This window comes from Mustela lutreola, chromosome 12 (genome assembly GCF_030435805.1).
Source record: "Mustela lutreola isolate mMusLut2 chromosome 12, mMusLut2.pri, whole genome shotgun sequence".
Taxonomy (NCBI): Eukaryota; Metazoa; Chordata; class Mammalia; order Carnivora; family Mustelidae; genus Mustela; species Mustela lutreola.
Genome location: NC_081301.1, coordinates 201,351 through 213,691, shown reverse-complemented (window position 1 = coordinate 213,691; position 12,341 = coordinate 201,351). Strand labels below are relative to the sequence as shown.

The 12,341-nt window shown below is 53.3% G+C and overlaps 1 protein-coding gene across 6 annotated transcripts in view; it reads left to right on the top strand.

Moving 5' to 3' along the window:
• The window catches only part of CACNA1B (calcium voltage-gated channel subunit alpha1 B), a 182,115-nt gene that overhangs the window by 26,531 nt on the left and 143,243 nt on the right, over positions 1 to 12,341 (top strand). For all 6 annotated transcript variants that reach the window (XM_059142287.1, XM_059142286.1, XM_059142283.1 and 3 more), the window contains 3 exons: positions 6,353 to 6,444; positions 7,669 to 7,821; positions 9,070 to 9,260. In XM_059142287.1, coding sequence (XP_058998270.1) covers positions 6,353 to 6,444; positions 7,669 to 7,821; positions 9,070 to 9,260 — 436 coding nt within the window. The remainder of the gene's footprint in view (positions 1 to 6,352; positions 6,445 to 7,668; positions 7,822 to 9,069; positions 9,261 to 12,341) is intronic.

Here is a 12,341-nt window from a genome sequence, read left to right as displayed (position 1 = left end):
CACGCTCCCAGCGCCCGCCACGCGCCCTCCTCGGCGGCCGTCCCGGTTGCCGTGAGGTGCCGCCTCAGCGCCGGTGGCCGTGAGGTGCCGCCTCAGCGCCGCGCCGGCCCGCGCGCCCCCTGAGCATCTCTTCATGTATGTTTTCGCCGTTCGCGTGCCTTTTTTTCCTTAAGAAATAGTCATTCAAGTCATTCGCCCATTTTGGATTCAGTTTTGTTGTTGAGTTGTGCGCTCTGCACACCAGGCTTCCCAGATGAAGCGTTTTCTCCCGCTCTGAGGGCTCTTTCACCCTCTCCAGACGGCCCTTGGACGCACGAAGTTTTGCATTTTGGCACAGGGCGGCGTGTTGCTCCCGGTGTCGCAGCCGCGAAGTCATCGCCACATCCGGTGCCGCGACGGTTGTCTCCTGCCCCCCCCCCCGCCCCCCGCGTCCTAGTTCAGGGTCTTCCGCGGGGCTGAGCGACCCCGGCTCCGAGTCGCGTCCGTGCGAACGGCTCTTTGGTGCGGCTCTTCCCGTCTCCCGCGCCGTCTGTCCGAAGACCGTCTTCTCCGCGTGGGACGCGTCGCGCTCCGGAGACCGAGCTGAGGGCTGCCGAGTCCTGCCCTTCTGTGCGTCGGTCCGTCCTCACGCCGGGGTCGCGCCGTTTGGTCCCTGTAGGGCCGCAGTAACTTGGGAGTCTTTGAGTTTTGTTCTTTTTCAAGATTGTCTCGCTTATTGGGGGTTGAGATTGCATGTGAATTTTAGGAGGAATGTTTCTATTTCTGCAAACAGTGTCGTCGGGGCTTTGACAGGTAGGATTGCGCGGCCTCCAGTTCGCTTTGCGCTGCGGGCACTGGGCTCCGGCCCCGAGACACGGGTGTCTTTACGTTTGCTGGGTGCTCTCGGACTTCCTTCACCTCCTTGGTCAATTGTATTCCTAAGTGTCTCACTCCTTCTTGATACTATTGTAAATGAATTAAAAATTTTTCCTTTTTTGTTTATTCACTGCAAGTGTATAGAATGCAATTTTTTCCCCCTAAAGATTTTCTTTATGTCACAGAGACACAGCAGGAGAAGAAACACAAGCCGACCGGGGGTGGGGGGGTGGGGGGCGCAGTGGGTGGGGGGGAGGGGCGGTGGGTGGGAGAGGGAGACCCAGGCTTCCCGGGAGCCCGATGTGGGACTCGATCCCGGGACCCTGGGATCATGACCTGAGCCGAAGGCAGAGGCTTAACCCACCGAGCCACCCAGACGCCCCTCTCTGAAATTTTTGACGGGATAATATGGTTTCTATTTTGATTTTTAATTGTTATTCTACTATTGAACGATTCTTACGCTCCTGTGCCAACTCAGCTGGCCATTATATACTCCTGAAATACGTACTTTTGAGTGTTATTCTGCTTTGTAACTTAAGATTTGTGTTCATAATTGAGATAAGTACAACATTTTCTTGTCCTTTTCCAGTTTTGATATCCAGATTATACGAGCGTCATAAAATGAGTTGGGGAGCTTTTCTTGTATTTTTATTCTCCGAAACAGTGTATATAACATAGAAATTATCTGTTTTTTGGATGTTCATGGAACTCGTTTGTACAATAGTCTGGATCTGATGTTTGCCAGAGGAAACCTGAATCCAAATTCAGTTTTATGAATGGTTTTGGTAGGCAGAATTCTGAGACAGCCCCCAAGGATCCCGTCCCTGCCTGTGCTCATCTCCCCGTAGTGTGGGAAGGGTCATGGGTATGATCTCACGTCCATCGTTAGTTTCCCAAACAGTTGACTGAGTTAACCGAAAAGGACCAACCTAATTAGGTGACCCTTTTAAAGGGACTGAGCCCTTCATAAAAAATTAGAGTGTTTAGAGGTGTGAGAGGGACTCTTGAGGGCCAGGGGGCGAGGACCTGAGTGTGGCTGCCAGGAGCTGAGGGCTGACAGCGAGACAATGGGACTCCGTACTCCTGCAAACAGCACGAAGGGGCTAGGAAGCATGACTTGCCCTAGATTGGTCTCTGGATGAGGGTACAAACTGGCTGACACCGGGATCTCAGCCTTCTGAGACCCTAAGCGGAGAACCTAGCTGCGGTGTGCCCTGACTTTGACCTACAGGGCTGTGAGCTAACAGGTGGTATTTCAAGTTACTAACTTTGTTGCAAGTCTTTACACAGCAATAGGAAACCAATACAGTCATTTGCGGTTTGTTCAGGTTTTCTACTTCTTTGGTTACGTTTGAAAAATTGCATTCTGGGGGGATATATTCCTTTCATCAAAATTTTAACATTGATATAAAATTGTTAGTAATATTCTTTTGCGATTCTAAAAATCTCTCCTGTCTGCAGTTATGTCCCCTCTATGTGAATATATCACGGTACACATGTATGGGTATGCAGGTGTCGTGTGTTTCTATACATGTGTGTATCTGTGTACAGGTGTGTTCAGATATGTGCACATTCTCTTTTCCTGAATGATTCTTGCCAGAAGCTTGTTCATTTTTTTCAACTTTCAGATTCAGCTGTTATTTCTCTATTTTCTGTTTGAAACGTGTCTATGCTTACCTTTATTATTTCCATTTTTCTCTTTTCTGTAAATTTAGTCTTCTTTCTTTTTCTTTTAAAGATTTTATTTATTTATTTGATAGAGACACAGCGAGAGCAGGAATACAAGCAGGGGGAGTGGGAGAGGGAGAAGCAGGCTCCCCGCTGAGCAGGGAGCCTGATGCGGGGCTTGATCCTAGGACCCTGGCATAATGACCTGAACTGAAAGGCATATGCTTAATAACTGAGCCACCCAGGCATCCCCCTCTTCTGTTCTTTTTTAAGATTCTTGAGACAGATCTGTGCTTGGTTTATTTATTTTCAGTCTTCAAGAAAAAAAAAAAAACCAATCATTTAACTTTATGAATTTCCCCTTAAACATCCCTTTCACAGAACCCCATACATTGTAATATGTGGTATTTTCATTGTTGATGGGTTCTAATTATTTGGTAATTTGTCTTTTTACTTTTTAGTTAATGAGTTATTTAGTTGTGCATTTTGAGGGTTTCTATACATATGAGTTTTCTTTTGCAGTGTGTTTTTATGTTTGTATTCTCATTTAAATACATTTATTGAATAGCAGAAGTGTGATAATGTGTTACTAATTCTTTGAAATTTGCTGAGGCTTTTTTGTAATGTAGGTTATGGGTAATTTTCTCTCTTTTTAAAAAGGTTTATTTATTTATTCAAGGCAGGGAGGGGCAGGAGAGAGGGAGAGAGAAACTCGAGCAGATTCCTTTTGAACTTGGAACCCATCACGGGGCTCCATCTCACGACCCTGAGATCAGACCTGAGCGTCAGATGCCTCTGCACTGACTGCACCACCGAGGCATCTTGGACATGGGCAGTTTTGAAAGATATTCCCATGTACTCAAAAAAGGCTATGTTCGTTATTTTTTGTTGTTGTTGTTTTTTTTAAAGATTTTATTTATTTATTTGACAGACAGAGATTGGCGCAAGTAGGCAGGGGCGGGAGAGCAGGCTCCCTGCTGAGCAAAGAGCCCGACGTGGGGCTGGATTCCAGGACCCTGGGATCATGACCCGAGCCGAAGGCAAAGGCTTTAACTCACTGAGCCACCCAGGTGCCCCTGTTCTTTATTTGTTAGGGGCAGAGTTTGATAGGTGAGATAGGAAAGATGTAGAAGACTAGAACTCCGTGGTATATCAAGGCTGCTGATTTTTTTTAAAGACTTATTCACTTGAGAGAGAGAGAGAGCGCGCACATGTGTGAGTGGAAGGAGGGGCAGAGGGGGAAAGAAACTCTTAGCATCCTCCATGCCCACCACAGAGCCCAACTTGGGGCTCTGTGTCATGACCCTGAGATCATGACCTGAGAAGAAACCGAGTCAGATGCTTAATTGACTGAGCCACCTAGGAGTCCCAAAGCTGCTAATTTTGTTTTAATCTTAGGTAGCCTTACTGAGTTTTGGTATTCAGCCCTCAGACTGTGAGAGGAGCTTGGCTTGACTTTTTGACTGTGTTGAAATCTGGGGTGATGACTTCTTTTATATCTAAAAAAAAATTTTTTTTAAAGACTTTATTTATTTGACGAGAGAGAGAGACAGTGAGAGAGGGAACACAGCAGGAGGAGCAGACTCCCCGCTGAGCAGAGAGCCTGATGCGGGGCTCGATCCCAGAACCCTGAGATCATGGCTCCAGCCAAAGGCAGAGGCTCAACAACTGAGCCCCCCAGGCGCCCCTGAAAATACATTTATTTTGCCCTCACTCTTCATTGACAGTTTGGCTGGATATAAAGTTCTAAGGTCACCATTACTTTCTGCTGCTCTTGGAAGGTATAACTCGATTGCCTTCTGGCACGTATTTTTGCCAAAGTGAAGTTCTTTTTCTTTTCAATTATCCTTTTTCACTATTAGAAGATATTTTGTTTTTTCTTTTTCTTTCTGGCAACTTCTAAGGCTGTCTTTTTATCCTTGATGTTCTGCCATTCCTCCCTGTTTCTAGTCAGATGTATTTTCTTTACTCAATGGGTACTTGTAGTGCACTTTTGATTTAAAAGGTCATTTTTAGTTCTGTTAATTTCTCACCTCCTCCAATGTTGCTTCTTTGCCCTCTGCCCTGTTCTCTTCCACAGTTCACACGGGATGTGTGCTGAGCTTATGATCTGACCTCCATTTTGCTTAATTTCTCTCTCTTATTCCTTCTTTGACTTCTTGATGTCTGCGGGCGAGTTCTTCAGTACTAGTCTGTGTACTATTTTCCAAATCACTCATGCTCTCAAACCATGTCTCCAGCCCAGAGTGTGATTTATTATCACTGTTACTGCTCTTTGTTGCCCAAACTGGCTAGTCTTTCAGATGCAGACCTGTTTCTGGCTGTGTTTGTTTCATATGTGTCAATTTTGTCAGAACAAAGTTAATCTTCCAGTAGTCAGTTTTGATAATTGGAAGTCTCTCGTAGCATTGAGTTTCTTCATGTGCTCTGGACTTCTGGTCTGAACAGATATTTTCTTTTTTCCACTGAGAGTTTCAGCTCTGTCTCAAATTCTATTCTCGCTGCCATGTATCTCGAGCAGGGAGCACAGAGCCTTCTTCACCAAGAGTCCGGGACACATTCAGCAGAACCGCCAGGACTGTTGGTGCATGGTGTGTAGAGCGAGGGGGGAGAGGACTCAGGGAAGCCCTGGTTTTGGCTGAAATAACATCGACGAGGAGTGGGAGCTGGGGAAGAAGCAAGGCTGCCGCAGGAATCAACGCTTAGTCACCACAGTGTAGCGGCTCTGAACTTTCTAAAGAAGTTCATGTTTCAACACTTTCAAACATTAACGTTTAAAAAATGGTTCTTTAATTATGTAATGCTTGATACACTTTCTGATAGCCAAGTGGAAAGGTTAAAAGGGCAGTTGGATGTATGAGTCCTCAGTTCTAGATTTGGGTTAAAGCTGTGCGATTAGGAGTGGAATGCACGCTGTGGCATTCAGAGCCAAGGGGTAGATGCTGCTGGGAGAGAGCCCCGGGGCTTCCACCTCCCAAGTCTGGTGCACAAGGCAAAGGTGGCCGTCGAGACCTGGAGGGGCTCCTGGGGAGTTCAAGGGAAATGAGAGAGTTGGCCAAAGGCTGGAGAAGGAACCGTTTAGAGCAGGAGACCTGACCACCAGAGTTGGCAAGGTACGGGCTCAAACAGCATTTCAGGGGAGCGATGTGGGTGAGCCTAACGGGGATGGGAAGGTAAGGTCAGACCCAGTACTGAGCCCCTGACTGAACTTTAGTATGAAGGGAGCAGAGAAACGTGCCGTGCTGCGAGGTGGTTCTCAGATCTTTTGTTTTCTGAAATAGAAGGCATCAGAATATGTTTTTCTGCCAACGGACTGATTATGACGGCTTTCCTGAGTCCCCGAAGCCTCTGTTCCACCTCCCCTGCCTCACACCGCTGTTCCCCTGAGAGAAGGGGAAGAGAGTGTGTGTGTGTCTGCTCAGCCTCCGCGTTACCCGTTTCACTCGTCCCCGCGTCTCTCGAGGCCGTTTGCCATGGGTCTAGGGTTGGTGTGGGGGCCTGGTTCTGGCTTGGGTTTAGCTGGAGGGCAGATTCAAGGCCAGGCCAGTCGTCAGAGACCAAGGGTCCTCTCAGGGTGATTCCTTCGAGCCAGAGAGATGGTCGCGCTGGAAGCAGCTGTTGCTGACATTACTGTGGGGACGCCTGAATTCAGTCCCTGACCCTTCCTGCTTGGCAGGTCCCATACCCTGTGCCTGCCCTGTGTTTGGACAGTAGGGGACAGAAGTGACATGGTGTCCCTGTTCTTGGGAGAAAGGATGTGGAGGGTGGGGAACGGGTTCTCTTACCTGAGTACGGAAGCCTCTAGTTCCCTCCTTCTCTTTCCTGCCAGGATCCTGGCCACGGCTGGCACTGACTTTGACCTGCGGACCCTGCGGGCTGTGCGTGTGCTCAGGCCCCTGAAGCTGGTGTCTGGGATTCCGAGTGAGTCTGGGAAGAGCCATTAGACCCAAGCCTGCCTGGGCTCCTGACCTCCTCCCCAAGCCTCACCACAGCCAAGGAACACACTTAAGGCCTAACCAGGGACCCCTTTGGCTCTAAGCTCAGGGCTCCTGACCCCCCGGGAACCAGGTGTGAAGAAGCCTTGAAATTCTCTGGGAAAGCCCAGAGAGTGGTCCAGTTCTTTTGCCTTGACTTGGCTTCCCCAGCTGGAAGCTTTATTCTCTTCACATTCTCTGCTCTATTTCTAGCTCTGCTTTGTTTTCTGGGGTTAAGGTACAGATGAAAGATTGAGCAAGCGGGTGGGCTGGTGCCTGAGAAGACAGCCAGAGGCTGCAAGAGACCCCCTGTTTTGCCTTAGGCTCGGCAGGGCCATGGTCACCCAAGGCCAGGTTAAAACATGCTCTTGGATTCTGCTGCTCAAGGAGCCAGGCAGGAGGTCCAGGGTTACCGTGGGGTTGGGTTTTCCTCAGAACCCTGGGTGGGCAGGGACTGAGAGCTGTGTCCCCCTGAGGCCACTACAGGAAAGCCCTCATTCTGCCCCAGGACCCTGCCAGGCGAAGGCTCAGGCCTGTATCTAAGAGCTGGGGCCAGGTGGAAAGGGGGCTGTGGGGTTGAGCCTCCCTGTGTGCTGGTTCCTTTGACCTGGACACACCCGTGCTGGGGGTTAGTGGTCAGACACTCCTGGGGGTGGGTCCCCTGCTTCACTGTCCCCAAGGAACTGTGTCTGTTGGGAACTCCTGTACACAAGATCTCTTGCTCTCGGCCTCCCAAATCTTTTGCTTCTCCCTCCCAGCAACCCCCTCCCTTTCTCCTCAGGACTCTCTGCTCATTCCCCACGGAGCCCTCATAGTCCACTTCTCTCCCCCGGACTTTGTACTCTGACACCCTGCACCCTGCTTCTCCCCTGCTTTGGGACATTGTTCTGTCCACTTCCTTCCAAGGCTTATGCTTGGTCTCCCACCCCGGGGACTGTCCTGTTTGGTCCCCACCCGAGGACTCCCCTGTAAGTGCAGGCTGTTCCCCCAAACTCATGGTTCCCTGTACTCCCTGCTCATCCCCTACTTGGACAGTGCCCAGCGCAGCACTGTGCCCCGGCCCCCAGTGCTGCCCAGCCCAGGCTCTGGCTGGTCTGCCCGCCCGCCCCCCGACCAGCCCCAGCACCGCCCCCTCTGCTCTGACCTGCCCTCCGTGGCTGCTCTGGTCCAGGCTTGCAGGTGGTGCTCAAGTCCATCATGAAGGCCATGGTCCCGCTCCTGCAGATTGGGCTGCTTCTCTTCTTTGCCATCCTCATGTTCGCCATCATCGGCCTCGAGTTCTACATGGGCAAATTCCACAAGGCCTGCTTCCCCAACAGCACAGGTGAGGCCTGGCTGCGCCCCTCGGACTCATTCATCCTGGAGGCCCTACTTGGGAGTCCAGCGGACCGGGGAGCTCCTGTGCCAGTAGGGGACACACACCACCTCCAGGAAGGCACAGACACCTGAGCAGACACAGAAACGCAGTGATCACAGATGATAGTAACTTCTGGGGAAAAACGAAAGGAGAATTGACAGTACAGTAATTGGGGAGCCTGCTTCACGGAAACCAGGGAAACCAGCCCAGGAAGCCTGTCTCCTGAGATGGCCCCCGAGCAGCCGTCAGAGCAGTGAGAGGGACTGCTGGGCGGCTGCTGAGCCAGAGGGCTCCGGTTCCAGGGCCCGGTGCATGCAGAGGCCAGGGTGAGGGACCATGGGAGCAGAGGGGAGTCATGCAGGTTTCGAGGCTGTGGTGGGAACTCGGAGTCTTATTCTGAGAGAAGTCGGGAAGGCAGGGGAGGGCTCTGAGCGAGGCTGCTCCAGGAAGGCAAAGTCAGAAACAGGCTCAGGGAGGCCAATAACACGATCCAGAGAGATGGCTGCGGACGGGCTGTTTTGGTGGAGGTGGTCAGAATGTGTGGGGTTCTGGGTGGACTTGTCAGGTCACGTCACTTGATGCAGAGAAAGCTCTTACCAAAATTTAAATCATTCATGATTTTAAAAAACTTCTTATCACAGCTGGTGGAAACATGTAGACTCTGCAGGGGCCGGGGCTGTGAGGCCTGGGTGCTGTGACCCCCAGCCACCCTCTGGGTCCCTGTTGGCTGGACTCTGAGCCGACCTGCCTGGTGAGCAGGGACTGCAGTGGCAGACTCCAGCTTGTGGTGGCTCCGGAGTGACAGGCGGATCTGCCGGTCAGGAGTCTTGGGGCGGCTTGGCTGTGAGGGAGAGGAGAAATCAGGGTGGCAGTGGTAGGAAGAATTGGATGTTAGGACTTTGACTTTTTTGATTTTCAGGTGCCTAAGTCCTGAGCCTGCCTCATCCGTGAGGGGCAGGTTCTAGCTGAGAAGGAGAGGTTGACGAGTAGTTCCTGGGAGGGTTGGCCTGAGCTCGGGGAGGGCAGGTGTGGGCCTGGGGAGAGAGCCGGTGCTCGGAGGGATGGTGGGACGTCAAGGGAGGATTCCCACTGGTGCTCGATTCCTGCCCCCCTCCCTCCCCGTGATGAGGTCTCCGCAACCTAGGAACCCCAGCAGGGGTGGGAGCACGTGGGGTTTCGGGGCTCAGGGTCTGTGCCTCACTCTTCTCTTCGCAGATCCAGATCCAGTGGGCGACTTCCCCTGCGGCAAGGAGGCCCCAGCCCGGCTATGTGAGGGGGACACAGAATGTCGGGAGTACTGGCCAGGCCCCAACTTCGGCATCACCAACTTCGACAATATCCTGTTCGCCATCTTGACGGTTTTCCAGTGCATCACCATGGAGGGCTGGACCGACATCCTCTACAATGTGAGTTGTGAGTTGTGCCTTGGCCCTGGGGCCGTGGACGGGCCCTGGAGCTCCTGCAGCCTCATTTGGGGTGATGTATCTGACCTAGGAGCCTCTGCCCAACCCCAAGCTCCTTTGTCCGCTGTAGTATGAAATCTAGGCCCCTTCCTTCAGAGGGCTCCAGCAACTTCCCACTGTCCACTCACACTCTTGGCCTTGGTCCTAGAGTCTCCGGGCAGCTTCTTGTATGAGTGATGCTGAGGGCCGGGCGGACATTTCTAGAGATGTTGCTGCTGCTGATCATTGAGTGGCCACGGCGTGGTCCCTCAGGTCCCCTGCAGGCTCGCTGTCAGGCCCCGCATGAAGTGTCTCCTCCCTGTTAGGTCACAGAATCATCTCGAGAAACCCATTGTCCAAGGAAGAAACTGAGGCATGTGGAGAGCTTGTTGAATATGCTCCAGCCCCTAGGACTGGTGGCAGCTTGCTGGGAGCTCCTAGCTATGCCATCCCTGGCAGGGTTTTCAGGATGGAGTGAGAGGCAATGAAGCCTGCTGGCCTCTCCCTCTCCTGAGGCTGCCTGGGGAAGACAGGGCAGGGCCACACGCTGCACGGAGCCGACATGCAGGGAGACCTCTCCGATGATACTGGGGACCTGGGGTCAGAGTGTGTGTCTTGCACATTCGTGTCTTCTGCTGCATCTCTCTGGCACTGTTTCCTCTTGAATGTCTTGCCCATGAGAGTGCCTGCCTGTCACAGTGGTGTATATGGGGCAGTCTGGGCTGGGGCCCCTGACGAAGCTGGTCTAAGGCCCTCGCCTGTTGACCTGTCTCGCTCCTGCCTCTCTCCACGTGAAGCTCTTCCTGGCAGATTCTGCCATGAACGCTGGAGCACAATGCTGTTTGCTTTTTTGTGTGATGAACCCCTTGCTACCTTCTACCCACTGAAGCCCCACGAGCCCCCAGGGCATGAGCACGATTAAATTAGGCCCCTAGGGGCTCTGGGAGGTAGAGAGAGAAGGTACACACAAGCTGGGACTCTTGCAAGGTTTGGCCGGCAAGGCACAGCTGGTTGATGGCTGTGTTCTGGATGGCGTGGGTGTGCCCTGCGTGGGTACTGTGGGCGGAGGGTCCGGTGTTACCACACACTTCACACCAAACTTGCCACTTGTACGCTGGTGTGGGGTTTGGGCGACAAGCCCCTGAACCCTGTGCTCCCCAGCCTCGAGCCTGGGAGGAAATGACGCGGTGTAGTCTGGTGGCATGATGGATGGGAGGAAAGGGACGGATGGGACCCTTTGCCCTGCGCCTCCTCCGTGGGTTCACAGAGAGCGGGTAGGTCTCAGGACTGGGTATCTAGCAGACGTGTGGCAAACGCTCACTGGGCTGGCACGGGGAAGACGAGGAGTTAAGAGAAGCTGGCCCAACGTCCCTTGAGCCAGATCCCCTCTCGGAGTGCGAGTCGCATCTCACAACAGGCTCTGTTCGACTGAGGAAAAGAGGAACAGGCACAAAGGCAGTATGAGGGGTTTTGCTGTTCTCTTCCTGCAGCCAATCAAGGAGTAATTTCCCAAAGACAGACCCTAAAATAGCTCTGAGCTGGCCACATCCCCGCCAGCCCCACCTGAACAACAGAAACCTAGAGCAGGGTTCTGCAGCGTTCGGTGCCCGCGGGACTTGGCCTTCGGCCCAGGTGACTCAGACTGGTGGGTCTGTGCCCTGTGGGGGAGGGGCTGCACGGGAGCCTGACCCTAGGGCAGGAGGCTGTGGTCCAGAGAGCCACAGATTCCTCAGACAGGGGTTTGCCTGGGACCCACTCTCTGGGCACTCCCCGAGATGTTCCTCGCACCGTGGCGAGCAGGAGGCCTTCAGTAAAGGCCTGACAATGGCCAGTGCTTTGAAGACGACGGAGGAGGATGAGGAGCGGGGAACCGCGTGAAAGCAAGGCCTGGTGAGGTCTGGAAGCCAGATATGCAGGTGCTGTGGGATTGTGCTCTGGAGCTTTGGTGAGGCACCAGGACGCCGTGACGGTGGTGAGCTGTGAGGCTGGTGCCCACGGCAGGGTCCAGGATTGGGGTCCACTCTGCACACTAACAGGAGGATTGTTGAAATCACACGGGGCTTTTAAAGGGGGATCTTTGGAGAGAGAGTGTACCCCTCTCTTCCAGGCCAGTGAGTGCAGCTTTTATGGTCCTTTCCGATGTGTCATTGGGCAGGAAGGCCCGAGACCGTGCCTGTGCGTCAAGGGAGAGCCATTGGCCCGCAGCCGTGGGGTGGACGGAGAGAGACGGAGAACATGCTTGTTGCTGGGAACGGGAGAGGAGAGTGTGTGATGTGAGTGCCTCTCGCCGACCAGCTGTGGCCCAGTGGTGGGGGCAGCCTGGAGCCCTTTTAAATTCTGACCAGGGGAATGATGAAGTCTCAGCAGAGAACGTCTGTTCCGAACGGACTGCTGACAGCCGCTGGAGGTGGGTGGGGGCGTCCCCGACGGGAGGAGAAATGGCTGGCCTCAGTTTGAAAAGTAAGTGGAGTCAGATGCGTCCTAAGTGAGACGCGTCCGCAGGAAATTGTGTCAGGCCCAGAGAGATGCGATGGTCTCGGGACAGTGCCATGCGCGGCACAGTTCGCCTGTCCCCCCCTGCTGTCCCTCCCCTGCTTGGATAGTGGTGGGGTCAGTAGCCTGACAGCATACGGAGGAAGAAGGAGCAGGGGCAGGTGTGGAGGGGCGAGGACGGCCCAGCCTCCACCTCCCAGTGCAGGCTGCTGAGAGCAGATGCTCCTGGTGTAAAGCGTGCCATGAAGTTCGTTGCCAGCTGGGACTAGACTCGTAGTTGCTGGATCGATGCTGTTTTCTCCTTGAAGTGATTGCAGAGCCTTCGGTTACCCAGGAGTTTTCAGACGTCGCAGGACTGACCCCCATTTCTGCCCACGAGCACGAGTCCGTTCAGATGGGCTGTCGGAGGGAAGCGAAGCTGGTCTGTGAGGGTGCGCAGGGCTCCGGGTGTCCGTGGGGCCAGTCACGTGACGGCTGCTGCCGGGCATTCCGACACGGGGGGGCGCCGGCTGCGTGTCACAGCCGGCGCCGACGCCTTGCGGTGTCGGGGCA